Here is a 27,745-nt window from a genome sequence, read left to right as displayed (position 1 = left end):
CTCGCCGGGGAGCCTTTGGACATGGTCTGTCGCGTCCCGTCGTGCTCCCTCGGTGGGGCCGAGCCAGGTGAGGTCTCGGCAGCAAAACCCCCGATGAGGAGGGGGCTCGGGCTCGCTGCTGCGTCTCCAGCATCTGCAGCCCCGCTTGCTGCTGCCAGCCTGTCGTGGGCGAACATTGCAAATCCGAGAGCATATTGCGAAAGATGACGCTGTAAAGACAACAAATTCTGGTCTCTTTTCGTTCCTCTCCTGGTCTGTGTACCAGCGAGAGATGCATTTTAAAGCACCGCTTCTCTGCTGGAGCGCGTACAGCTGGGGTCAGCTTACTCAGGGGATGGAGTTTGCAAATAGATGGCGAACTGCGGAGCCCTGACTCGTGGAGGGCTGTGTCCTGCCAGGGGCTGGGCTTTGAGACCGCAGAAAAAGGAGTGATCAAAAAAAAAGACGAGATGAATTTGTAACAGGGGAGGACACTCGGCTGCTTCGCGGTTCTTGGTGATGTTGGAAGCGATAGAAGGGAACCTTTTCAAACGCTCGCTTGCCTGGTTTCCTCTCCCCTCCCTCCTCCTCTTCTCCTTCCCCTCCCCTTTCTTGTTCCCTGCTCCGCTCAGTCTCTGCCTGTCTCAGGTTGTAACCTGGATGGGAGGTGCAGGGGGAATAGGAAAAGGCTTTTCTGCGTAACTTGGATCTGTAAACTGGGGGAAAATCGCTGAAAGCCGTCGGCAGAGCCGTGGTTTCCGAGCTGGCGCGAGTGGCGGCTGTTGGCAAGGAGGGGGCTGTTGTCAGCCGTGAGAGCTGCTGCAGCTCGGGGCTCGCCGGCGAGGGGGGGGCTGCCTCACGCCCTCACGTGCGCTTTGCCTTTGCGAGAGCGGCTTTTGTCCGATGCCGGGGCATCAGTCTTGAATTCCATCACTGGATGGGCTTCCCGGGCGAGGAGGCTCTGTTCTGGGTCTGCACTCACAGATCCTCCATTTCTGCCCCCCCGCGAGGGCACCCCGGGATTGAACGGCAGGAGAAGATGGAAGCAAGCCCGCAGCGGGCTGCCCCGGGGTCGGAGCCGGGCTGCGCGAGGCCGTTCGGCTCCTCGAGCGCTGGTGAGCTGCCGTCGCGTCCCGCCGCGCTGCTGCTTGTCGCTGGGCGGTCATCGCCGCCTTCCAGCCGGTCGTCGGTTCCCAGCGCCCTTGGCTGCTCCTGCTCCCGTGGCTTTTCCTCTTTTCATCCCTTTTGTTTTTATTTTTTAACTATAGGTACATAACTCAGATGCCTTAGTTCAGCTCCTTGTGTTGCCGGGGAGGCAGATGCCTGGCAGACAAGGCAAGCAGGGAGCTTTAAATTAGCCGCACACGCAAGGAAAGGGGAAGCAATCGCAGCGAGCGAGCCGTAATTGGGTGTCATCCTTCAAGTGAAGGCTCGCTGCCTCGGGCCGTGTCGGCTGGGGGTTCCTGTCTCTGTCACCAGCAAAAAAAAGGTTTTGCAGAGGAGTGAGCAAAGTGTCACCCGTAGCGATAGGTTAATGGCAACACGGCCCTGGCTGCTGCAGAGACGCTGGTCTGACCTTTCACTGCTTCTGCAAGAGCACAAAGCCACCCTTGGACAGTTACAGAGGCTCAGAAGTTCCCTTTTGCATCTTAAAGGTCGCAATATTAAAGCTTAATATCATAGAATCATAGAGTGGTCTGGGTTGGAAGGGACCTTAAAGCTCATCTGGTTCCAGCCGCCCTGCCAGGAGCAGGGACATCTTCCCCCCAGCCCAGGGTGCTCAGAGCTCCATCCAACCTGGCCTTGGACACTGCCAGGGAGGGGGCAGCCACAGCTTCTCTGGGCAGCCTGGGACAGTGTTTCACCACCCTCATGGGGAAGAATTTCTTCCTAATCTCTAATCTCAATCTGCCCTCTTCTAGTTTAGAGCCGTTCCCCCTTGTCCTATCCCTGCACCCCCTTGTGAAAAGCCCCTCTCCATCCTTCCTGTCGGCCCCTCCAGGCACTGGCAGCTGCTCTAAGGTCCCCCCGGAGCCTTCTCTTCTCCAGGCTGAGCAGCCCCAGCTCCCTCAGCCTGTCCTCGGAGGAGAGGGGCTCCAGCCCTCGGATCATCTCCGTGGCCTCCTCTGGCCCCGCTCCAACACATCCCTGTCCTTCTGATGTTGGGGGCTCCAGAGCTGGAGCTGTGAGCGCGGTGGCCTGTGGCCGGCTCTGCTGTTCAGCCCCAGCCCGGAGGCTCGGCTCGGCTCAGCGGGGTCTCTGGGTTGTGGTGGGGGTGTCTGTCCCCGCCAAGCCCTGTCCCCAAAGTCCCCCTCCGGCTCTTTGCCAGCTGGCGTGTCCCTTTCCACCCAGCTGGGTGGGTGACAGCGGCTCGGTGGGGCCGCTGGGCGATGGCAAAGCCCTGTCCTAACGTCCTCCCTGTAACGGGGATTCGCCCAAAGTCCCCCAGAGATTTGAAGTCGCGGAGGCTGGATTTGAGCCCGCGCCTGCCGTCGTGCTCCCCGGAGCCCTGCCTGCAGCTCGCAGCATGCCAGCGCCGATTTTGCACGAATAAATAATTCAGACTGTGATTAAAACGGGAGCTCGTGGCCTGCCCTGCTCATTACCGCGGTCTCTGGTCTCTCTTGCGTGAAGCAGACGCTGGTCCGGCCTCGGTGCACAGCGGGACGGGGCTCGCCTTGGCTTCCACCGATGTCCTTCTGCTTTCCCAGCGGAGTCTCGGCAGCGGCGGTGGCATTTCTCCGATCTGCTGCGGCCCCTGCCCGCGGCGCGGGGTTTGGAAACACTGTCGTGCTCTCCCTCAGTTACCAGCCCTGCGAGCGCGAAGCCTGGCACTATAATTAGCACGGGCTCCCGCGGCGTAACGACAGCTCGGTTCGCGTGCGGGGCGGCAGCGCCTGTGCCGCGGGAGGAGGTGGGAGATGCTGAGCCGACGAGGTGAGGATGCTCGGTGCCTCGCCACGGCGGGCAGATGCCGGCTGCCGGCTCGCCCGGCCCCTGGGCTTCCAAAATCCCTCGGTGCTGGCTCCGGCAGCAGCACGCAGCTCCGTTACCGTTGCTGGTGCTTGCTCGGCTTCTCTGCGAGCCCAGTGCGCTGGCGTGGGGGCTGTCCAGGTGGTTCCCGAGGGATTTCTGTCCTACCCTTGTCTTCATCCAGCTTCGTGTCCCTCGGGGAGGATGCAGAGCTCCGGGTGCTGCAGCGAGGAGGGGATGACTGCTCCTGTCTGTGCCCACCTCACCAGATCTCCGGTCTGCCCAGTGCCTCTGATGGGCTGGAGGGGGCCTGGCTCCACCGAACCCTGCGGGGTTTTACAGCTGAGCCCACGCTCTGCCGAGTCCCTGCATCTGGTGGCTAAAACCAGCGCCGGGACCGGGTCTCGCCCTGTTCTGCTCCGCGGCTCGTGGGGAACGGGCTCCCTCTCCCATTGCCAGCGGGGAAGAGTTGTGTTCACTGTAAGCCCCATTTAGGGCTGAACGTGTTTCACGTCTTGGCAAGGCATCTGTCTCTGGTTTTGGGCAAATGTGCTGGAAGGCAGTTCACGTGCGGGCGAGAGAGCGGGATGTGAAGAGCAGCCTCTCGCACGCGGGTTGTATTGAGTGTGCTCTGCCGGCGAGCAAAAGCTTTGTGCATTTGTTCCGAAGCTGGGACGCTTCTCCTACGAGGAGAGGCTGAGGGAGCTGGGCTTGTTCAGCTTGGAGAAGAGAAGGCTGAGAGGGGACCTTAGAAATGCCTCTAAATATCTGCAGGGTGGGGGTCAGGAGGACGGGGCCAGACTCTTTCCAGTGGTGCCCAGCGACAGGACAAGGGGCAACGGGCACAAACTGAAGCCGAGGAAGCTCCAGCTGAACCCGAGGAAGAACTTCTTCCCTCTGAGGGTGACGGAGCCCTGGCCCAGGCTGCCCAGAGAGGCTGTGGAGTCTCCTTCTCTGGAGATATTCCAGCCCCACCTGGCCACGGTGCTGTGCAGCCTGCTGTGGGTGACCCTGCTTGGGCAGGGGGTTGGGCTGGGTGACCCACAGAGGTCCCTTCCAACCCCGAACATTCAGTGATTCTGTGATTCTGGGACTGGCAATGTAAAGAATAAATTGATAATGACAGGAGATGCCAAACTGCAGACTATTCCTGCTAATTAATATTCATATATGCCGCGTTTAGTGGAACATTAATTATGCATTTAATCAAGCCCTGTTTATTCTGGTTTATCTTTGTACCTTGGGTGGCTGTTATGCTGAGGACTTCATATTAATTAAAATGTTAGGGGTGTATCACAAATAACAATTAGCGAGGTGTGAAGCGAACCGCCTTTCTCGTTGTGCTCGTTTAGAGGGGAGCCCGGCAGGATGGAGCTCGGGGGCCTGGGGTCCGCTGCCGGCTCCCCGGGGAGCTCCCGGAGGGCTCTGCCTTGCCCTGAGCCCAGCGGGGCTGCGCAGGGGGGCACGGCCGTGCTGCGTCCGATCGGGAGGTCCTGCGGCGGGGGAGACGCTGCAGCAGCCCCCAACGCTGGCACCGCGCCGGGCGAGATGGAGGACAGGACCAAGGCCGTGGTCCACAACCATCTTCGTGCCCCAGGGCTCTCCCGGTGCTCGCCAGGGTCTGCGCCGGCCTGGGACCCTTGGTGCCTGCACCAGAAGCTGAGTCCTTTCACGGTGGGTGTCTGCAGACGGCAGCGGGCACGGGGAAGGAGCTGGAGATGTTTCCTCTGTGGGACTGTGGTGATGCCCTGCCATGTTTTCCTCTGGCCTCTGGGAAAGACGGGTTTTTCTTCTGCAAGAACCGCTCGGCTGATGGCAGGCAGCCGGCTGGGGTCGTGCTCGCTGCGGGGACTGTGGTGCCCGTCCCTCCGTCACCCAGAGCAGCGTCCCCTCCTCTGCTGCCGCTTGCTCCTGGGGCTGGTGGGGCTGGTGCCGGGGCTGCTTGCTGGCAGGCACGAGGTGATGCTTCCAGCCATCCTGATGTTACCAAGGAAACCTGAATTTTCCTTTCTCTTTGCGGTGTGGGGGGCAGAGCGGGGCGGCTGCAGACCCCGGCACACGCCACGAGCCCATCCCCGGGAGCTGCCTGTGGAGCCAGAGTCGTCCTCCTTGCTCCAGCCCTTCGGTTCCTGCAAGAAAACACCTTGCTTTTCTGTATGCAGTCCTATCGCCCCATGTTTGCTCCCTGATTCGATTTCTGCGATGTTTCTGCCTCGAGTGCCAGCGGGTCGTGGTGCCAAGTGGCACGGATGTCCCCTGCTCGTCCCCAAATCTGATGTGGCTCCACCTGAGGCTTTCTCTGCAGTTCCTATTGCCAGAAACCCATTAACAAGCTGGAATTTGGTTGGGTTTTTTTAATGAGAATGAGCAAAGCAAGGAGCAGGACGGAGTGTGTGAGCTAAATCCAGAACAAATCCACCCTCGGTGGCAAAGGCGCTGCGGGGAGGAGGGAGGGATGGGGGGGTGTCCCTGTGGGGAGCAGGGAGGGACGGTGGGGTATCGCTACGGGGGCAGGAGGGAGAAGATTTTAAATGGAGAAACTTTTGGATGGTGATGTCTATGGGAAGGGTGAGGGAGTCTCCGGGGAAGCTGCACTGGGTTGGGGGGGAAGGTCCCAGCCCCCCAGGTGACAGTGTCCCAGCTCGTCCCCCTTGGGACTCTGCTTGGTGGTGGCAGCAAGAGGTGCTTGGCTGTACCAGCAGCCTGTCCTCTGCTGCAGACAGACAGACGGGCATGCTATGGCAGTGGTTTCAGGGCCGCTCCTTCTCTGCTTGCCCAGGAGGAAGAGATTTAGCCCCAAAACTAGTAGGTGTGGTTCTGCCGATGCTTGGAGCGGAGACAAAGCGATGACCAGGGGAAGGCACAGCCCGGGGCTGGGGCGCAGGAGAGGGAATAGGATTCACAGTGCTGGCACCCCGCTTGTGTCCCCTGTCACCATCTCTGGGTGTCCTCCCATCAAGGCAGGACCGAGTCCTTCACTCACAGCAGCGATTCCTCGCATTGGTGATGGGTTCGGGCCAGGTAACTCCTGCCCGTCCCCGTGGCAGCTCTGCGTCCCCTCTCCGTCCCTGAGGAAGGGGATTAGGAGGAGTGTGGGCAGCAGGGCGAGGGAGGGTCTCCTTCCCCTCTGCTCTGCCCTGGTGAGGCCCCATCTGCAGTGCTGGGTCCAGTGCTGGGCTCCCCACTTCAAGAAAGATGAGGAGCTACTGGAGAGAGTCCAGTGGAGGGCTACGAGGATGAGGAGGGGACTGGAGCATCTCTCCTACGAGGAAGGGCTGAGGGAGCTGGGCTTGTTCAGCCTGGAGAAGAGAAAGCTGAGAAGGGGACCTTAGAAATGCCTCTAAATATCTGCAGGGTGGGGGTCAGGAGGACGGGGCCAGACTCTTTCCAGTGGTGCCCAGCGACAGGACAAGGGGCAACGGGCACAAACTGAAGCCGAGGAAGCTCCAGCTGAACCCGAGGAAGAACTTCTTCCCTCTGAGGGTGACGGAGCCCTGGCCCAGGCTGCCCAGGGAGGCTGTGGAGTCTCCTTCTCTGGAGATATTCCAGCCCCGCCTGGACGTGGTGCTGTGCAGCCTGCTGTGGGTGACCCTGCTTGGGCAGGGGGTTGGGCTGGGTGACCCACAGAGGGCCCTGCCAACCCCCACCATTCTGTGATTCTGTGAAGGGGCAGAGTCTGGCAGCAAGCGCTGCCGCCACTTTGCTTCATCCTGAGGAGACGGGGCTGGAAGGGAAGCCTGCGCCAGGGCACGAGAAATGTCAGATTGATTTGAAACATGCTTGTCTGCAGCTGCGCCTGGGAAGGAGAACAGGCCAGCTGAGTGCCCTTGGGCTGGATCGCGTGAGACCAGACTGCTGCCCTCTGCACGGGGGGACTGGGCTGGGGACAGCCCCCGGAGTAAGGGCTGCCCGCTTAGACACGGGAGCTGCCTGGGTGCTTGCTTTTCTTCACAGAATCCCAGAATCCCAACATGGACACAGCACTGCAGATGGGGCCTCACCAGGTCAGAGCAGAGGGGGAGGAGAACCTCCCTGACCTGCTGCCCACACTCCTCGTGATGCACCCCAGGATCCCATTGGCCGCCTTGGCACCCAGGGCATGCTTCTGGCTCATGGTCACCCTGTCGTCCCCCAGCACTCCCAGTCCCTCTCTGCAGAGCTGCTCTCCGTCAGGTCAGCCCCAGCCTGTACTGGTGCCTGGGTTTGTTCCTCCCCAGGTGCAGGACCGTGCCCTTGCCCTTGTTGAACCTCATCAGGTTCCTCTCTGCCCAACTCTCCAGCCTGCCCAGGTCTCGCTGGATGGCAGCACAGCCTGCTGGTGTATCCACCACTCCTCCTAGTTTGGTGTCATCAGCAAACTTTCAGATGGCACAAACAAACTTCATGGCTTTTTGCAGCTTTAACCACTTGTAGTGTCCTCTCAGATGTGTCCTGCTTCATGGCTGTTTGTGGGAGAGGAGCAGACGGCGGGTTTTGGTTCTGGCTGCTGGGTGCCAGGGATCCTGCCATGCCGTGCTGTGCCATGCTGGCAGCTCACACTGAAAATGGGAGCTGAATCCCTGAGCTGCCTTCACCCCACACCGCTGGCTGGAATCCTCAGGTGGAGGAGGCTGGTGGGGACCTCAGCGTTGTCACCGCTTTGGCCCAGTCCCCAGCTGTGGGCATCTCCAGCAGTGGACAGTGGTGGAGTCCCATCCATTGCTCCTCGGCTGGCCTGTCTGGACGTCTGCCGAAACCAGCTCCTGGCATGGAGGGCTGGAGGCGTGCGATGCAGGCGTGCGATGGAGGCGTGCGATGGAGGCGTGCGATGAAGGTGTGCGATGTCCTGCTTGGTTGTCAGCTGGTGGAGACGTGTCCAAAACCAAAGGACTTCTTCCCACCAGCCAGGAGGGAGCTTCACGGTGAGGTTCCTGCCTAAACCGTGGGGTGGTTTGACATCTCCCAGGTGAGCACCCTGGAAAGGTGACTTTTTAATGCTGCACGGCAGTGGCCGAGTCTGGACTCGGTGTGCTCCACTGGTGGGTGTGAGATGAGATGCTGGAGGCTGCAGCTTTTTAAACCTTAAACCGAAGCAGCAAGGTTCAGCCAGAGCTTGTCCCTCAGACCCAAGCCGGAGCTGGTGTGTCCGTCAGACCCAAGCCAGACCTGGTGTGTCCGTCAGACCCAAGCCAGACCTGGTGTGTCCGTCAGACCCAAGCCGGAGCTGGTGTTTTCTGTGGCAGGGCTGGTCCTCAGATGATGGTGACCTCGAGGATGCGGGCAGATTGCCTGTGGCTGAGGCGCTGGCTCTGGAGAGAGGCGTTGGCGGATGGCTGCAGCAGCGCAGAAGCTGCGTGCTGTGCTGTCAGACCGGTGTTCCTTGGGAGGGGGTGATTTCCAGCCTGGTTACTTTGTCATTAGCAAGAATTGATTGAATTTATTCTCCCGGGGCAGGCGGTCCCGTGCACTCAGTCTACCGAGAGAAGGCTGGGGCGACGAGTGTGATATTGCATCTCAATTATGAAGAAAAGCAATTATTTATATGAATATTCTCAGACATCCGTTACAGGTTGGTAAGATTCATTTTGAGTGATGGGGGTTTTTTTTGTTGGTCTATTGAAATTGAGACTACTTTACAACTGTTGACTTTAATGTGCGCTCGGTACCTGCTGGGGTTCGACAGAGCGTGAGAACGGGAGCCGTTCGGCCGCGCCGATTCATCCGTGCCTGGTCTGTGTGATGCCCGTTTCTGAAACGACAGAATCACAGAATGGTGGGGGTTGGAAGGGACCTCTGTGGGTCATCTAGTCCAATCCTCCTGCCAAAGCAGGGTCACCCACAGCAGGCTGTAGAGGACCTTGCCCAGGCGGGTCTGGAATATCTCCAGAGAAGGAGACTCCACAACCTCCCCTGGGCAGCCTGGGCCAGGGCTCCGTCACCCTCAGAGGGAAGAAGTTCTTCCTCCTGTTCAGCTGGAGCTTCCTCGGCTTCAGTTTGTGCCCGTTGCCCCTTGTCCTGTCGCTGGGCACCACTGGAAAGAGTCTGGCCCCGTCCTCCTGACCCCCGCCCTGCAGATATTTCGAGGCATTTCTAAGGTCCCCTCTCAGCCTTCTCTTCTCCAGGCTGAACAAGCCCAGCTCCCTCAGCCCTTCCTCGTAGGAGAGATGCTCCAGTCCCCTCCTCATCCTCGTAGCCCTCCGCTGGACTCTCTCCAGTAGCTCCTCATCTTTCTTGAACTGGGGAGCCCAGCACTGGACCCAGCACTGCAGATGGGGCCTCCCCAGGGCAGAGCAGAGGGGGAGGAGAACCTCCCTCGCCCTGCTGCCCACACTCCTCTTGATGCACCCCAGGATCCCATTGGCCTTCTTGGCAGCCAGCAGCCCCCCTTCCACTCCCGCTCCCGCTGGGTGCATCACTCTTAATGGTTATTCTCAGACACTCTCAGAGCACCTTTGATTTCTGCTGAAAGGCGTTATTTTTACTAAGGAAAAGGAGGAGAAGATTTGTAGCTTGAATTTCAGAGAAGAGGGTGAAAAGGAAGGTCGCTGTGCAGCAGCTCGACGGCGTTCAAGTGCTGCGGAGGGTCAAGGGGAGCCGAGGAGAGCGCGGGGCCCGGGGCTGGCTCAGCCTCGCGGCTCAGGACGACGGAAAGATGCACGTTCGAAGAGTCATGAATTTTTCACGGCGTTTTCTGCTCCAGGGAGAACAACCAGCCTGGGACGTGGCTTTCTGACGCCGCTGCCCATCGCGTCTCCGGTTCGATTTCCGGAGGGACCCTTCGGGCGCGGATGTGTCGGGGATGGAGCGGCTGCTGTTTGCAGGGTTGCTGCGACGTGATGGCCGTGCGAGCGGCCGGGGGGAGAGGAGAAGGGTCGGATCGGATGCAGCCCGCGGAGACGGAGCTGGGTGCTCGGCGTGTTTCGCCCGGCAGTGACTCATTGGGATCAGGAGGAGGGCGGCCGCATGCACGCGCTCGCTCTGGGAAAGGTTGCTTTAACCTTTCATTAAGCCTCCCATTAATTGTCACCTCATCAGCACATATTTTGACATTTTCATCTATTAAGCGCCCTGATGGATTGAAACGACTTGCTCAACGCCGTCAAGCTTCTGTGCGAGGGGGTGGAAGGCGCGGGGAGGCGGCCAGGCAAGGTGCCGGCGCTGGGTGAAGGATGCGGGCGGCAGCCCCAGCCGCGGGCGATGCTCTCGGCAGCCGTGGGACCGCTCTGCCCTGCTCCTCCACTCAAGGCAAGGTGCCACCAGCAACAAAAAAAGGTCCTGTAAAGGTGGAGGTTGAGAAGAAATCCTCCTGTGGGCACAACAGGGCTCTCCTGGGTGCCTGTGTGCGCTGTGCATCGCTCTCTCCCTGTGCTCTGCGTGCACCCAAGGTGTGGGTGCTCCTCTGCAGAGCGGGGCTGGGGCACTGCCGGGGCCGGGAAGGGCTCTGGGCTGCTTTTGGCTCTGTGGCCGCCGGCTCGGCTGCCGCAGGTCTTCCCCTTGCTCCTCCTGGGCAGGCAGGGGCTGAGGCTTTGGGTCCAGGGAGCCTTGGGAATCGGCGTGGGGAGAACAGCCTGGTGTGGCTGTGATTCCGCGTGTGGCGTGGGCAGGGCTGGGCAGTTCTCGGCAGCCCGGGAGCTCTCACAGCCCTGCACGCCGGCACTGGTAACGCAGGGGAGAGCGTGGGCAGGGGGTGAGAGCTGGGGGCCTCGGAGCCCCGCTGACAGCAGCTCGTGTTTCAAAAACCCATTTGCAGGCAGACACCTGGAAAGGCAGCGCAGAGCTGATAATGTACATTTATCTCTGCGGCATCGTTTTGAGTTGGTGATTGGTGTTTTGTAAGCGGTTAACAGCCACAAAGGTGACAAAAGCCAATTAAATACAGGGTTTTCACCGGCTGGAATGAAAGGCCACTGAAATATGCATGTGGAAGCTCCTTTTCCTTCTTATCCCCGTCAGATCTTGCAGGTCTGTTGCATTAAACATCGGTGAGCAGTGGCCTGAGAAACCATTTGCGTGCTAGAAATAAAACATTAACTATCTGTGATGGATGCAGGTTGCGTGAGGCTGGGGAGAGCCTGTTCCCAGCGCCAGTCGGTCCCTGCTTTTAGGGTAGTTCTGGTTTGTTAATCTGGGAAAGAGTTTTCTTCCAGAGAAGCGTTTCCATGATGAAGGAGCTTTGGGCATTTCCATGATGAAGGAGCTTTGGGATGGTGGGCGGTTACTCTAATTCTTTAAAGCCGGGTGCCTCTGGTGTAGGCAGCGGCCGTGTGCTGCCTCAGCAGCCCCCGTTCAGCCGTTGCAGCTCGATGGATTGAAAGGAGAATTTGCTCCACATCGCTGTGCTTTGGTGAAGGGGGGAGAAGAGTGGAACAGGCTGAGACGTGGATGGTCTGGCTTCTGCAGGGTAAACCAGGAGGTGGCATCAGGGGAGTTGCCTTGTGCTACCCAAATTCCACCTTATTTAATGGACGAAACTTCAACCAAGGCCAAGGGCTTCTCTTGGGCTGTTTTTTCTACATATCCTTGGCCCTGAGTCGCCCAGAGCCACCTTGTGTCACGTCCTACCAGCTTTGCTCTGAGCCGCTCAGGCTTGCTGGTCCCCTCCTTGGTTCAAAGCCGAGCAAAGCTTCAGCCTGGCTGGTTGCACGCAAGTGGGCTCGCTGCTCTGGAGGCTTTTTTCAGCCAAAGCTCCTGTGAAATCGCCTGGGACCCCCCCAGGGTGAGGCATCTCGTAGCCCGCTGGGGCTTTAAATCCCCTGTTATGGCGTTTAATCCCCGCGGTGTCACAGACTGCAGTGTGGTTCGGCTCTGTCCGTGTCCGCTCTGCTGGTACGCAGCGGTGAGCTGGGGGTTTCGGCTCTTTGCTTCTCCAGGTGACGGCTCACTCACCCCTGTCGCTGTCTGCTGTTGCGTAACCTTGGTGGGACACAGCCACAAATCCCTGGAAAACTTGGAGGCAAAGCCGCGCCGGTAGTTTCTCGAAGTCAGAGCGGCGGAGTTGAGCTGCCCAGGCACGTTAGAAGCTTTTGAGGTATTTTACCTTCTTTCAGCTTAGCGTATGCGCGTCACGGGCCTCAGCTGCCGCTGAAGCGGTGCTTTATTAACGCCTCGGATGGGTAAACTCCGGAGCCATTTATAGAGCTGTCCCCGGAGCAGGAGAGAGGAGCTGAGGCAACGCACGACGCTGAAGCAGGTCTGTGGTGGCTTGCCTGCCAGATCCCTACCCAGAAAGGCAATTTCTCTCTGTTTTCAGACTGCCTGGCTTTGCTGTGCTTTCCCCACAAACCTTCATCAGGTTTTCCTCCTACATGCCTTGTTTTACCCCCCAAACGTGGGATTTACCAGCGCAGGGCTTCCCACCGGTCCCAGCCGTGCCGGCGCTGGCAGCCCTCGGCGCGAGGTGCCCAGCCGTGCTCCCGCGCGTCACCGGTTGCTCCCTCCGCGGCGTTACGGTGTGAGGCAGCACCGGAACGGATTGGTTTCTCCTCTTGCTTTTTTCACAGCCAGCATTTCGGAGGGGTGGCACGGGGCGGGGGGCTCTGCTGGGCAGGATCCATAGGGCTTCACCGCTCTGCCTGCATCTGCCTGGGGCTGCAAATGGTCGTGAGAATAATGATGGCCCAGAACTGCTCTGTCTGAGCAGATTAATCCAGCTGGTGCCTTGGGTTTTGTTGTTCTCTGGCCCGTCACCGTCTGCTGGCAGGGTCGGGATGGGAGGGCTGCGTGGGCTGTGGCTTGCGAATCCGCAGGGGAAGGGGACCGGCCCGCTGCCCCGTCCCACTGCGCGGCCCTTGGACAAAAGCTCTGCTTCGCCAGGAACCCGGGGGAGGAGAGGGGATGAGCGAATAATTCATACCACAAATAATAATACATGCCACTATAAACTGCAAATTAATCATTTAAATTCTATCCTTGTGTTCTGCTGAAAGGATTTTGGGTTGGGGTAATAATTAGGAGTGATCTGGCCTCGTGAGCTGGCTGTTTCTGCAGGGCTGCAGGGAAGGCACAGAGCGCGTGGAAATCCCGCTTGGCCGATGTGCCTTGGTGCCAGCTCCTGCTGGCGTCGGGATCTCCGCAGGCGGCTCGTACGCGGGGCTGAAGGGCTGCTTCGGGTCGAGCACGCTGTCACCACTTCATGGTAAATCATGACGACGCGATGCTCCACGGGCTGCGCGTGTGCTCCATCCACGCCACGATCTGTTCCTGCAACCCAAATCCACTTCACGCGCACGGTGAGAGGACAGGGACTTCTCCTCGGTTCTCTCCCACTGGCACGAACCTTCTGCCTGAGCCTGGGGAGCTGCGTCCCCACCTGGGTGAGCTGAATTGAAGCCAAACTCTAACGAGCAGCGACTGGGGAGGAACAACCCCAGGCACCAGTACAGGCTGGGGCTGACCTGCTGGGGAGCAGCTCTGTGGAGAGGGACTGGGAGTGCTGGGGGACGACAGGGTGACCATGAGCCAGCAGCGTGCCCTGGGTGCCAAGAAGGCCAATGGGATCCTGGGGTGCATTGAGAGGAGTGTGGGCAGCAGGGCCAGGGAGGTTCTCCTTCGCCTCTGCTCTGCCCTGGTGACGCCCCATCTGCAGTGCTGTGTCCAGTGCTGGGCTCCCCACTTCAAGAAAGATGAGGAGCTACTGGAGAGAGTCCAGCGGAGGGCTACGAGGATGAGGAGGGGACTGGAGCATCTCTCCTCCGAGGAGAGGCTGAGGGAGCTGGGCTTGTTCAGCCTGGAGAAGGGAAGGCTGCGAGGGGACATTAGAAATGCCTCTAAATATCTGCAGGGTGCGGGTCAGGAAGACGGGGCCAGACTCTTTCCAGTGGTGCCCAGCGACAGGACAAGGGGCAACGGGCACAAACTGAAGCCGAGGAAGTTCCAACTGAAGATGAGGAAGAACTTCTTCCCTCTGAGGGAGAGGGTGCTCTGGCCCAGGCTGCACAGGGAGGCTGTGGAGTCTCCTTCTCTGGAGATATTCCAGCCCCGCCTGGCCACGGTGCTGTGCAGCCTGCTGTGGGTGACCCTGCTTGGGCAGGGGGTTGGGCTGGGTGACCCACAGAGGTCCCTGCCAACCCCGAACATTCTGTGATTCTGTGATTCTGTGATCTTTTATGATAAACCGTGGCTTGGTTTGTTTTCACGAAGCCACACGGCAGCCATGACGGGTGCCGTAAGTGTTTAAGCAGAAGGTGTAGGTGTGTTGAACACGTGTGCGTGGGCAGCAGCGGTTTCTAATGTGGGGTTGGAAAACCTTCCGGATGCTGATGGGGCAGGTTGTGGGGGTCTGGAAAAGGCGCCTTTCTTCTTACTGCCTTCAAGGGGGTTGGGGCCGCGGAGCCGGGACTGTCGGCGGGGGGTTAGCATCACCACGCTCTCACAGAATCACAGAATCCCAGAATGGTGGGGGTTGGAAGGGACCTCTGTGGGTCATCCAGTCCAACCCCCCTGCCAAAGTAGGAGTGCGTTTTGCTGGAAGTCCCAGGAAGCGGGGAGGGTGCTGCCCAGGCACTTTCACTCGGAAGAGCCCGTGGTTGTGGATGTGGGAGAGAGGTGTGATGCCGAGAGCAACCGGGTTGCCGGCGTCAAGCAGCAGATCGAGAGCAAGATCCCTTGAACCGCCGTGCCGGGAGCTCTGGGTTGTGCCAGGAGCTCTGGGGAGACGTTGCGGACCAGGACTGGAGCTGCTGGGATGTGCTGCTGCGTGTGTGCCCTGGTCAGGGCTAAGCAAGGCACAGCCGGAGCAGCGTGGGGTTGGTGTTTCCAGTGCAGAGTGAGATCCGCTGCTTTCTGGCTTGGTTAAGATACAAAAGAAACAAAAACACCTTGCTAAAATGACTTTAACCTCCTGCATGCTAGTCTTACAGCGGTGGATACCTAAAAACCTGAAAATCACTGAGATCTGGCAATCTCTGCGCTCTCTTGTGCAGTAATGGCAAAATGATGCTGCCTAGAGGGAGCTGGAGTTCAGTCTTGGGGGAAAAAACTGTCGAGTTTGAGTAGTGGCGACAAGGATGTGCTTAAACTCTCATAGAAATACAAACCTCATTAGAGCGAGATTAATTTCCCCACTAGGAACTTCACAGTTCTTCAAAGAGCAGGATGAATAATTGATGGCACGTTGGCATCCGTAGTACCTTCCTGACGGAAACGTGTTCATTTGCTGACCTGGAGAATTAGCTTCATAAATCCAGGAGCTCACGTCACCCCCGGCTCTGGTCGTGCTGGTGGGAGCATCTGGGATGCGGCGACCTCCCCGCGCGCGGTCCGGGCTTGCAGGTGGAGCTGTAAAGCACGAAGGTATGTGTAGCTGTCGTGACGCTCGGTGCTGCTGAGGAGGAGGAGGAGGGCTTGGGCAGCTGTCCGTGAGCCCAGCAGTGTTTGCTGCGTTGGATCGGAGGATGCTTCGGCAGTGAACCGCCCGCGTTGGCACCCACAGTGCTGTGCTGCATCGGGTGTGCGTCACCTCGTGCGAAGGGCGTTCTCAGCATCGCGGACTCTTCCCTTTGCTCACAAAGAATCACAGAATCCCAGCATGGCAGGGGTTGGCAGGGCCCTCTGTGGGTCACCCAGCCCAACCCCCTGCCCAAGCAGGGTCACCCACAGCAGGCTGCACAGCACTGCGTCCAGGCGGGGCTGGAATATCTCCAGAGAAGGAGACTCCACAGCCTCCCTGGGCAGCCTAGGCCAGGGCTCCGTCACCCTCAGAGGGAAGAAGTTCTTCCTCCTGTTCAGCTGGAGCTTCCTCGGCTTCAGTTTGTGCCCGTTGCCCCTTGTCCTGTCGCTGGGCACCACTGGAAAGAGTCTGGCCCCGTGCTCCTGACCCCCACCCTGCAGATATTTAGAGGCATTTCTAAGGTCCCCTCGCAGCCTTCTCTTCTCCAGGCTGAACAAGCCCAGCTCCCTCAGCCTCTCCTCGTAGGAGAGATGCTCCAGTCCCCTCCTCATCCTCGCAGCCCTCCGCTGGACTCTCTCCAATAGCTCCTCATCTTTCTTGAAGTGGGGAGCCCAGCACTGGACACAGCACTGCAGATGGGGCCTCCCCAGGGCAGAGTAGAGGGGGAGGAGAACCTCCCTGGCCCTGCTGCCCACCCTCTCCTTGATGCACCCCAGGAGACCATTGGCCTTCTTGGCAGCCAGGGCACGCTGCTGGCTCGTGGTCACCCTGTCGTCCCCCAGCACTCCCAGTCCCCCTCCGCAGAGCTGCTCTCCAGCAGATCAGCCCCAGCCTGTACTGGTGCCTGGGGTTGTTCCTCCCCAGGTGCAGGACCCTGCCCTTGCCCTTGTTGAACCTCATCAGGTTCCTCTCTGCCCAGCTCTCCAGCCTCCCCAGGTCTCGCTGGATGGCAGCACAGCCTGCTGGTGTGTCCACCACTCCTCCCCGTTCTGTGTCACCAGCAAACTTGCTGAGGGTACGCTCATTACCTCAGAAAGGCATTTACTGCTGCTAAATCCATAATTCCTTCCATTTCTTTGGAAGCTCTGCAGGCACAGCCCTCCCCTGAGCCATGCTCTGCTTATCTGCCCCGGGAATCCGATGTCCCCGGCAGGCAGAGCTGCGCTGTTTCTGTTGGAGGTGGAAGCTGTTCACAAACCCTGCTTTTCCTCTCATTGTTGCCCTCCCTCCAAGCCCAAGATTTCGGCTCCGCTCAGACTGCGCAGTCTGTGAGCTGCTTCTTGTTTTGTCGTCACCGTAGATCCTCCTCCTCCTCCTCCTCCGCTGCCTGCCCGGGAGGGCCGTGCTGCGTCCCCAGAGGACTTCCCTGCGAGGGTATTTTCTAGGCAAAGGCACCCACGGGTGGGCAGCGGGTGGGCTGTGCTGCCGGCACCCTGCCAAGCGCATCCCCTCGCAGAGCGGGAGGCAGGGGAGAAACCAACGGCCGACGAGCGGCTCTGAGCTCCCCCATCGCTGCCATCCCAACCCGCGTCCGCATCAAGAGGAGGGGAAAAACCCCCGAACACCTCTGATGTGGATGCCCACCAGCGGGCTGTCGGCTCTGCCGGTGACCCCCCGGCTGCTCCCGGCACGGCTCTGCCCGCCGCCGCGTTCGTAAGCCCGACGAGCCCGAGCGGAGGGCGAGCGAGCGGCGTTGCTGCCTGCGGAGCAGAGACGTCTTCCGGCCATGACCCCGGGCACGGCGCGGTCATGGGGATGCTGCGCCGGCGTGTTCATCGTTTCTGAAATACGTGATCGCAGACTGATTTGGAGAGAAGAGTGGGTTTTGTGTAGTGATGTTTGGTTGGGGTTTTTTTTAAGATTCCCGTGGGATATGGTTCTCTACCCACAGCCTATGCTCATTTTTTTGCTCTTTATGGCATACAAAAGTAACGTAATAACTGGGGTTAATTTAGTTGCCACTGTAATTTATCAAGGCCCCGTGAGCGATGCTGGGTATTTACCCGTCTGGATTTCTAGGGTATCCGGAGGGCTGTTATTTTCTGTTGTTTCTGTGCCCACGCCTTCTCCCGAGGGTTACAAGTGGCTTCCCACCGGGGCTGCGAAGCTCATTTAATGCTCGGAAACGGAGCTGGCGAGAGCAGGGGCTCGGCGAAACCCTGGGCTGGCGGGAGGGGTCTGCTGGCTGCCGGTGGAGACGCAGGGCGGGCGGCGGAGGGCTGTGCTCCCTGCCTGCCCGACCAAGCTGCCCGCCGTCGGGTTGCAACCCGCAGCCTCCTTGATTTCCCCCGGGTCTTTCAGCCTGCCAGGCTCTCGCGGACTTGGGTGGTGGGTGGGATGGAATCAGCCTCTCTGCTTTCCTGTCGATGCTCTGAACGTTGGGCTCGCGTGGCGGAGGCGCAGGGGGTCGAGCCCGGCTGTGGGAGCCTGGGAGCGGGCGCTCTCTGCATGGCCGGCTGCTCCGGGCAGGGCTGGAGCCGGTGCTTCTCCGAAAACAGGTACGGGGGAGTGCGAGAGCAAAGAAACGGTGCTCGATGCCATGGGCAGCGGCAGAAGGCGGTTTCAGACCGGGGAAAGTGGGCTAATCACAGAATCCCAGCATGGTGGGGGTTGGCAGGGACCTCTGTGGGTCACCCAGCCCAACCCCCTGCCCAAGCAGGGTCACCCAGAGCAGGCTGCACAGCACCGCGTCCAGGTGGGGCTGGAATATCTCCAGAGAAGGAGACTCCACAGCCTCCCTGGGCAGCCTGGGCCAGGGCTCCGTCACCCTCAGAGGGAAGAAGTTCTTCCTCCTGTTCAGCTGGAGCTTCCTCGGCTTCAGTTTGTGCCCATTGCCCCTTGTCCTGTCGCTGGGCACCACTGGAAAGAGTCTGGCCCCGTCCTCCTGACCCCCACCCTGCAGATATTTAGAGGCATTTCTAATGTCCCCTCTCAGCCTTCTCTTCTCCAGGCTGAACAAGCCCAGCTCCCTCAGCCTTTCCTCGTAGAAGAGATGCTCCAGTCCGCTCCTCATCCTCGTAGCCCTGCTCTGGACTCTCCAGTAGCTCCTCATCTTTCTTGAAGTGGGGAGCCCAGCACTGGACACAGTACTCCAGATGAGGCCTCACCAGGGCAGTGTAGAGGGGCAGGAGAACCTCTCTGGACCTGCTGGCCACACTCCTCTGCATCCCAGGATCCCATTGGCTTTCTTGGCAGCCAGAGCACGCTGCTGGCTCATGGTCAACCTGTCATCCACCAGGACACCCAGGTCACTCTCCACAGAGCTGCTCCCCAGCAGGTCAGCCCCAGCCTGTACTGATGCAAAACTAAACTGGGTTTCAGCCCAGGGAAAGCAAAGCAGCTTCCTGGGCGAGTTCCGTCTCTCGCAGCTGCACAACTTTGATGCCTGAGCCTTCTACTGTCCAGGCAGAAGCATCTCTTCAGCAAATCTCTCCTTTTTAAAGTTATTTTGTGTATTCTGTGAGTTCTCGTTGCCCAGGTCTTTGGAACTGGCAGCGCAGAGCCGTGTCCAGGCACCCCAGGACTGTCCCACGTCGCTGCAGGCTGCCTTGAAGCCAGCACCTCGCTCCTGCCCGAGCAAACCCTCCTCTCCTCCCTGCCAGGGAGAGGAATTCCCCGGAAAGCGCAGCGCTAGGCACCTTTTTCCGGGTTAGCCCAAAGGCGAGACAGCCTCCCGCAGCCCAGAGCAGCCTGGCGACCATCATCTTGCAAGCCCGGTTGTCCCGCGGGGCTGGAGAGCTTTGGCCTCCCCAGAAACATCCCAGCGTGGGGTGGGAGCGGGCAGAGCTTTCCCTGCCGAGGGGGAGGAGAGGGATCAGTGTTGGGCCTCATCCCAAATCCCATCCCAGCCAATTCGTGTGCTCCTGTGGATCGGAGCAGGCGGGAACGCGGTCACTGTCCTCCTGGCTCAATAAGATGGAACATCTTGTGCTGTTTCGCAGCTCTGCCGATGGGGCACTGAAGTGAAATTAAAATAAAAATAAAACCAGAGCTGCGACAGCGTGCTGCAGACAGCCGAGTCCCCTCTGCTCGCCGGTGCTTGGATGCCGATGGATGGGAGCTGGGGACCTCAGGCCAAGCGTGAAGGTGTCGGAGGTGCTCTGGGAGCAGCGTGGCCCTCGCTTTGCTCCCTTGGCTGTTGTCCTCCTCGCCAGCTTTTCACGCACGGTGGTAATCTCTCCTTGGCTGCTCTGCCCAGCGCTGCAGCCCTTGTGTCGTACCGCGTCGTCCTCTTCTGCTTCCCCGTGGTGCCCTGACGTGAGTCTGTGCTCATCTGGCTTTGCTCTGTAACCCTTTCATAGAATCACAGAATCATGGGTTGGAAAAGACCTCTAAGATGACCAAGTCCAACTGTCACCCCAACTCCCCCATGCCTGCTAAACCATGTCCTCAAGTGCCACATCCCCACGGTGTTTGAACCCCTCCAGGGCTGGGGACTCCCCAACTGCCCTGGGCAGCCTGGTCCAAGGCCTGACCCCTCTTTCAGGAAAGAAATTTTTCCCAATATCCCATCTGAACCTCCCCTGATGCAACGTGAGGCCATTTCCCCTCTTCTATCACTAGTTGCTCTGGAGGAGAGACCAGCGCTTTTGCGCTGGCTGCCTTCCCTGTGAAGATGCTTTCTGGGCTCAGAGCAATGCTCTTACTAGACAGGCGTGCTGTCCCCACTCCTGTGTGGTCCTCTCCTGCTGCGCCCATGGCCACCATCCACGTTGCTCTGGACGTCCCCTCAGGCTGCGGAGGAGGGGGCTGATCCAGCGCAAAGCAAAAGCCCGAAGCTAAAGAAGAGTGGAGGAGGGTGGCAGGGATTTGGCCCCAGCGATGGTGTGAACTCCTGGAGCAGGGAACGTGGGTTCCCCTTGGCTTTGGGGCTGGGAGATGGTCCGTGGTGCTCTGCAGGTGCCCTGGTTTGGATCCTTGCTCCCCAGCTCTTGCATACCAGATGTAGTATGCGAGGAGACCAACGGATATCACGCTCTTTGCCCTTGCCACCGCGATCAGGAGGCCGCCCCAAAATGTCCCATAGCCATCTGCCGTGAACGACGGGAGTCTCTGCAGTGACCCTGCAACATGGTTAGCGCTTTCCAGTTGGAGGTTTCAAAGTTTTTTGTTTAATTTTCTTGGAAAACAATCAGAGAGGAAAACACGCCTTCGCAACGAGCGCTGCCGACAGAGGTTTGTAGCTGATCCTTCGGTTAGCGTAGGATTAGTTTGATCCCTGGGTAGTGCCTTATCAGGATAAAGCGTCTTGAACTGTAAAGCCAAGGAAGCCCAAGAGAGGCAAAATCCCTTTGTTTGGGTTAAATAGAAGCATTTTCTTGACAGTGGCTGAGATTGGTCGTATTTTTCTTTCTTTGTTCCGCAACTCTGCGAGGAGATGATGGATGAACACCCCAGCCTGGTGCCTTCACCGTGCAGGGTTGTGCAGACCCTCTGGCTCTTCCAGCTCCATCACCAGCTGCAAGAGGGGCTGACACCTGCTTCAGCCACTGAAATCCTCGGAAAAACCCTCTGTGACCTGGAAAGCTTTCCTGTGGGATATACACGTCTTACCTCCAGCCTCTGTCACATCCCAAGCTGCAGGGCTTTTGCCTTGCCCTCCGCAGAGTGGTGGCCCACCGTAAATCCTTCAGTCACTCAGGTTGCCCGGGACTCAGCTCCTCTTTACCTTTACTTGTGATGGTACCAAGCACCAGAAATAGCACAGGGCTGGTTCTTTTTCCAGCTGACGTCGGAGCCTGCGGTGGGTAAGCAGATCTGCTCTCCCATACCCATCTTCGGCAACCTCACATCCCAGTCGTCCGTTTGCAGAGCCTGCAGTGCAGCGTAGCTGTGAGTGGTTGACCTGGAAACATTAACCTTTCTCTTCATGCGGCTTTTCCCACCTGAAGAAGCCACTTGAGCTATTTATAATTTGAGTATGTGCAGAGTACCCGAGAGAGGAGCTGCAACCGGAGCGCTGAGCTAGCTGTGAGCTTTGAGTGTGGGCAAATTGGCAGCGAGCTTGTTGTTTGTTTTCCCTGTAAATCTTTGTGTATCCACTTGCTTACCTGCCAAACAGAGTCGTTTCGAGGTTTGACATCTTCTTTGAAAGAGGCTGAACCTGTGCTATTGAAGCAGTGGAGTTATTGTGCGATCTTGGCAGGCTTTTCTAAATGAAGTACTTGAAGCAAATCTCAGCAGTGGGCTGAGCGTGTCACACAATATCTGCTGTGTGTAATGAGGGGCTTCCCAAGCATCAGCAGTGACCATGGGATGGGATGTGCTGGGGTCCTGACTGCTGCTGGACCACGCGTGACACCGGACTTGCTTAGCTGCAAGGTCCCGTCGGATGCTCCAGGGTCACCGGCCCGTTGGCTGATCCGTGGTCGTACTTGTCCTGCGCCAGCTCTCGTGTCCTTGAGGGAGCTGGGCTTGTTCAGCCTGGAGGAGAGAAGGCTGAGAGGGGACCTTAGAAATGCCTCTAAATATCTGCAGGGTGGGGGTCAGGAGGACGGGGCCAGACTCTTTCCAGTGGTGCCCAGCAACAGGACAAGGGGCAACGGGCACAAACTGAAGCCGAGGAAGTTCCAGCTGAAGATGAGGAAGAACTTCTTCCCTCTGAGGGTGATGGAGCCCTGGCCCAGGCTGCCCAGGGAGGCTGTGGAGTCTCCTTCTCTGGAGATATTCCAGCCCCGCCTGGTCTCAGTGCTGTGCAGCCTGCTGTGGGTGACCCTGCTTGGGCAGGGGGTTGGGCTGGGTGACCCACAGAGGTCCCTGCCAACCCAGCCATGCTGGGATTCTGGGATTCCTCTCATGGGATGTGGGGACCCGAGGAGCCGATGGCCCAAGGCCGCTCTGCCACCTCCTCCTCCCCGCGCTGGTGAGCAGCTCCACCGTGCCGCAGCTTCCACCACCGGCTGCTTCTCCCTCACCAAATACGCAGTTCACTACGCACCATCTGCTGAGTTTAATTCCCCGTAATTTGTTTCCATGTATATGTGATTTGTACTTTCATTAATTGAGCTGCTGAGTTTCTTATTCCAGCAGACTCGCTTTGCGGCAGGGAAATCGCTGTGGTTTTTCCCCTCTGTCAAAGCTGTTTTCGTTACTCACACAAATGAGCGCTTTTGCCCTTTGAATTTTGCTCTCTGGGAAAATTCGCTTGAAAAGCAATCTTTCAGAAGAGCGGTGCCAGACCCGTTGGAGTGGAGCTTCGTGATGTCCTCACAGCCATGCTGAGCACAGCCATTAAACGTCATTAAAAAGATCTGCCTCCCAAAGTTTGCTCAACGGCAGGTTACGGCAATCCATGGCTCTGCTCCGGCGCCGGGCGCTCGCCCGGCTCCCGGCGGGGTGGTGCTGGGGCAGCCAGAGCTTCTCCCAAGAGCTTCGCCCAGGCGGGTGGTCCCTCTCGGGTCTGGCGTGTGCCTGTGTGCCTCTGGCTGGGTTATGCCCCCGTCGGGGTGCTTCAGGGACAGTTTGGAGTCTCCATACCCTGCAGCCCTGTGCGTAGGGCCGGTGGCCGCTGGCCTTTTCCCTGTCTCCATCCTGAGCCTTGGCCCAAGCCTTGGCTCGGGGCTCCGAGGATCTGTCGAGCGTTTCAGTTCTCCGTGCTCAGCCTGGACTTGAGGATGCAAATGCCGTGATTATCCGAGTTAGCGCTGCGTTTTGTGGTGTGTTTCCAAGGCAACGGGGCGTTCAGAAGACCACAGACACACACACACGTGGTCCTCCTCTGGTGAGACCTCGTCCTCCAGCACACAGGTGAACGCTCGTGGTGACGTTTTCAGCCCATCTGAATGCTCATCAGGGTGGTCCCCACTGTCCCTTGGTGTGGTCGTTTTGGGAAACCCAGCCAGCGACACAGACAGGTTCGCTTTGGTTCTGCAGATGTTCTTCGCCCCGCGCCTTGCTCGGAGGGGAGCGGTACCAGAGCGGCTGCCAGAACACAAAGGGGGATTTTGAACAAAGGAGAGGGGGGGGAAAAAAAGTAGCAGTGGTTTGATGCTTTCTGAAAATAAGATAATTTTCTTTTTTCTGGGAGGGTAAGAAAGGTTTGAGAAGGGGCAGGAGGGGAGCTGGGCAGGGTGGAGCGGTTATCCCTGAGGAGCTGCACGGGGGAGGCAGCGGCGGATGGCAGGGCTCCCGGGTGCCCTCCTGGGAAGGCTCCTCGGCTGGTTTTTTTGGGGGTTTACGGGAATAACTGTAATCTAAAATTATGGGATTAACTGTAAAATAATCTGCGAGGCGGGAATTTTCTGGTGGAGTTTGGATTTCTTCCTGCTTTGGAGACTGTACCGGCGCCGTGCCGGTGTTTGGGCACGGGGGACCAGAAACCAGGGAGGTGGCATTGCCAGGAGCCTGGTCCCGGCTTAGCGCAGCTCCCGGGGGACTTCATGGGAGAAGTTGGCGTTTGGTGCTTCCGCAGCCCCCGCGGCGCCCGTTCATCTGCCCCTTGCAGCGACGCCTCTCTGCAGAGAGGTTTGCCAAGCCCGAATCCTTTTGAGCAGACTTAAAATCGCCTTTCAGCTGGTGGGGACCGTGATCTTTCCCCTCTCCAGTGCACCCGTAAATACAGAAACCTCTCCTCTCTGCGTTGAGAGGCTGAGGGAGCTGGGCTTGTTCAGCCTGGAGAACAGAAGGCTGCGAGGGGCCTAATATATACTTACAAATATCTGCAGGATGGGTGTCAGGAGGACGGGGCCAAACTCTTTCCAGTGGTGCCCAGTGACAGGACAAGGGGCAACGGGCACAAACTGAAGCCGAGGAAGCTCCAGCTGAAGATGAGGAAGAACTTCTTCCCTCTGAGGGTGACGGAGCCCTGGCCCAGGCTGCCCAGGGAGGCTGTGGAGTCTCCTTCTCTGGAGATATTCCAGCCCCGCCTGGACAAGGTCCTCTACAGCCTACTGTGGGTGACCCTGCTTTAGCAGGAGGGTTGGACTGGGTGACCCACAGAGGTCCCTTCCGACCCCTACCATTCTGTGATTCTGTGATTCTGTGGGCTTCCCAAGAAACCGCTGGTTTGGGTCCATTCTGGGGAAGTCCCCTGGGCAGCGTGGCTGGCTCCTGCATTGAGCTGGGGTTCAGCAGGCTCAGATGAACATGAGCAGGAGAACAACCTGGCCGGGAGTCCTGCTCTCCCGCTCACACCAGTCTTTGCTCCACTGAAGCACAGGAGGGACGGTCTCAGGGCTGGTGTAGGGTTTGACCTTACTGGTTTTTTTCCTTCCTGTTTCAGAGGGTCTGGCGGTGGGAGTTGGATTCGGGGCTATTGGGAAATCGGCGTCTGCAACCTTCCAAAGTGCCAGGTAAGCCACAACGCCGCTTCTGCTCTGCGTGCGTCAGGTTCTGGGCACGCCTTTGCCTCTTGGAGGTTGTCGGTCTGTCCCGCACTGCTACCGAGCCAGGGTGGTTGGAGATGCACTGACTGCACCTTGTCTGGGAGCACAAGTGTGGGCAAAAGGTGCAGAAGAAATTCCAGTGCTGTTTCATTTCCTAGTGGTTGTGCTTGTCAGACATGACAGAGAAATGCCAAGATTTTCCATAAAAGCAGCATCCCCAATGGGTAGGAGCGGCTGTCGGAGCTGTTGGAAAGCATGTGGTGGCTTTGTTTTCCGTTGCTGCCAAGCAGGGCCACTAGACTAATTGGTGGCAATAAAGGCTCTTGATGAGCCTGACATCTCAGCTCCCAGTGTCCCTGCTCCCGGCATCCCAGCTCCTGGTGTCCCAGCTCCCGGTGTCCCTGCTCCCGGTGTCCCTGCTCCCAGTGTCCCAGCTCCCGGCATCCCAGCTCCCGGTGTCCCAGCTCCCAGTGTCCCTGCTCCTGGTGTCCCTGCTCCCAGCGTCGCTGCTCTCGGTGTCCCAGCTCCTGACTTCCCAGCTCCCGGTGTCCCTGCTCCCGGTGTCCCTGCTCCCGGCATCCCAGCTCCTGGCATCCTTGCTCCAGGTGTCCCTGCTCACCTGTCCCAGCTCCCGGCATCCCAGCTCCTGGCATCCCAGCTCCCGGTGTCCCTGCTCCCAGTGTCCCAGCTCCCAGCGTCCCTGCTCGCCTGCTCCAGCCTTGCCAGCCGCTCTCGCCCGGCTGTTTTCGGCAGAGCCAGCGTTGCCCCTGCCCTCCCATGCCAAACCATTTGTGCTTCTCTCCCGGACTGGTGTGAACACGGGGGGGCTGGTTCAGCTCCTCCAAGCTGCCGGTGGGTGTTCGGTGCATTTTCATGCCAAGGGGGAGCAAAACCTGGGCGTACAGGGTGGGTGATGCGGGGAGAGCCCTGCTGCTTCCCCACGCCCAGCTGCCCCCCCGGCAGAGCTGAAACTGGGCTGACTGGAGGCATTGCTAAAGAAATGGGAGAAAGAAAGAAAGAAGCGTGGTGCGAAGCGGGAGAGCTGTGGGAGAGCTGCTGGCACCTCTCGGCGGCTGGCTCGCAAACGGCACCCTCCTGCCGAGGCCCCTCCGTGTGCCGTTATCAAATGTTTTTCCTTTTCTGTTTGAATTTTACACCCGGGGCTCGTGGCACGCCACGCTCCCTTCCCCCGTTGTTTGCCAGCCCCACGCTGCGATCGGTGTGGGCTGGGGACACACGGGATGCTCGCTCCCGGGATAACCTGCCCGGCTCGTGGGTGACCGTGCCGGTGTGTCGCAGCCCCCCTGTTCCTGCCCGAGGCTCTGCGGGGTCCCGGGGCGGCTTTGGGAGCCCCCTGGGTCATCCAGCCCCTTCTCTGGCCAGGCACAAGCTGCGAGGACGCTGCAAAGACACGAGCAAAGCCTGCTGTACCCGATGCCCGGTTCTGTCCCCGGGCACCGGGACGGGCTGGCACCGGGTGCCTGCCCCAGACGATTGGACTGCAGCGGGTCCCGGCCTGGTTTGTGGTGAGAAAAGCAGGAGGCACAGCCCCAGGCACTGCACTGCTCCAACCTTTGGAAAGAAAAGGCTCTTGGTGAAGTCTGCAGAGGCTCCAGAGATGCTTGAACAAAAGGACTTTTTTATCAGCTGCTGGGTGGAAGCTAAGAAGCCAGAAGCAGCTGGTTCTTTCGCTGTATTTACAGCAGCATTAATCGTGTTAGATGAAAGGTGGAGTCTGTACCGTGAAAACACCAAGGCAAATGTAGTCAGCTGCGAAAGGAGACAAAATAACTTCACTGCCATCAGTCTGGCTGTCGTCCATGGGCAGCCCCAAAATCGCCCGGTGTAGCCGCCCCGCTGTGAAGCCATTTGGAAACATCCAAGACTGAAATGCTGGGTGGCTGATCTGTGTTACGCAGGCCTGAAAAACGGCAGTGGAATGGTACTTGATGCGAGCTAACGCTGAGAAGCAGAGCGAAATCTTTTCGACACATCCGAAGGGGGAGCTGCCCCTCGGCCAGCCTCGGCTCGGAGGGGACGCGGCAGTCGTGATCCCCCTCGCGTCCCTTGTTTTGAAATAGTGTTGTAACGAGAGAGCTGCGTGACTCGGTTTACCTCCTCCACGCGGTGCCTGCTCCCCCCTGGGTGTGACTGACCGCCTGAGCACCGAGCCGAGCGGGAGCTGGGCAAGCTGCCTCTCGGGAAGGCGTCTTCCTTCCAGCCTGCAGTCCTGCAGAGGGGTTTCTGAACGCTCCGACGCGCTCGGAGCCTGAGCTGAAGATGCAGCCGCCGGGGGCTGCTCGTGGGGGCTGGCGGACGTTTCCAGGGTCGGCTGTGGCTCGCCCACGCTAACCAGAGGAGCTTCCTCGCCGCCTTGGGCTCTGGGGATAAATGCTGCCCTGCCTGGGGGAGCGCTGCCTGATCGCATTGCTCCCAGAGGGGTGAAATCTCGGCAGGAGCCTGAATTCATTCCCGCTCGCTGTAGGGCCCTGTTCTCGGAGCTGTGGGCTTTGCCGATAAGCAGCGTGTTCGCCGAGAGACAAGTAGGGAGAATCACAGAATCCCAGCATGGCAGGGGTTGGCAGGGACCTCTGTGGGTCACCCAGCCCAACCCCCTGCCCAAGCAGGGTCACCCACAGCAGGCTGCACAGCACCGCGGCCAGGCGGGGCTGGAATATCTCCAGAGAAGGAGACTCCACAGCCTCCCTGGGCAGCCTGGGCCAGGGCTCCGTCACCCTCAGAGGGAAGAAGTTCTTCCTCGGGTTCAGCTGGAGCTTCCTCGGCTTCAGTTTGTGCCCGTTGCCCCTTGTCCTGTCGCTGGGCACCACTGGAAAGAGTCTGGCCCCGTCCTCCTGACCCCCACCCTGCAGATATTTATAAGCATTTCTAAGGTCCCCTCTCAGCCTTCTCTTCTCCAGGCTGAACAAGCCCAGCTCCCTCAGCCTTTCCTCGTAGGAGAGATGCTGTGGTGGCCGGTGAGCACCAGCACTGCCGGCGTAGACCCAGTCCGAGTCAGGAGAATGCTTCAGCGTGTGATGAAAAGCCAAAATCCGATGATTAGAAAGCAGGGTGGGATTCTCGCCTGCTAAAACACCCGGTGCTT

At 59.1% G+C, this 27,745-nt stretch overlaps 2 protein-coding genes across 6 annotated transcripts in view; one reads left to right on the top strand and one right to left on the bottom strand.

The window, feature by feature from the left end:
* RPL38 (ribosomal protein L38) overlaps positions 1-27,745 on the bottom strand; it is a 488,213-nt gene that overhangs the window by 240,106 nt on the left and 220,362 nt on the right. The gene's annotated exons all lie outside the window — the stretch shown is intronic.
* Positions 1-27,745, top strand: part of SLC39A11 (solute carrier family 39 member 11) — a 106,254-nt gene that overhangs the window by 59,935 nt on the left and 18,574 nt on the right. For all 5 annotated transcript variants that reach the window (XM_075440982.1, XM_075440979.1, XM_075440981.1 and 2 more), the window contains one exon: positions 24,540-24,609. In XM_075440982.1, the coding sequence (XP_075297097.1) occupies positions 24,540-24,609 (70 nt within the window). The remainder of the gene's footprint in view (positions 1-24,539; positions 24,610-27,745) is intronic.

This window comes from Opisthocomus hoazin, chromosome 21 (assembly GCF_030867145.1).
Source record: "Opisthocomus hoazin isolate bOpiHoa1 chromosome 21, bOpiHoa1.hap1, whole genome shotgun sequence".
Classification (NCBI taxonomy): Eukaryota; Metazoa; Chordata; class Aves; order Opisthocomiformes; family Opisthocomidae; genus Opisthocomus; species Opisthocomus hoazin.
The sequence above is the reverse complement of the archived record's forward strand: the minus strand, read 5'-3'. Positions and strand labels throughout refer to the sequence as shown.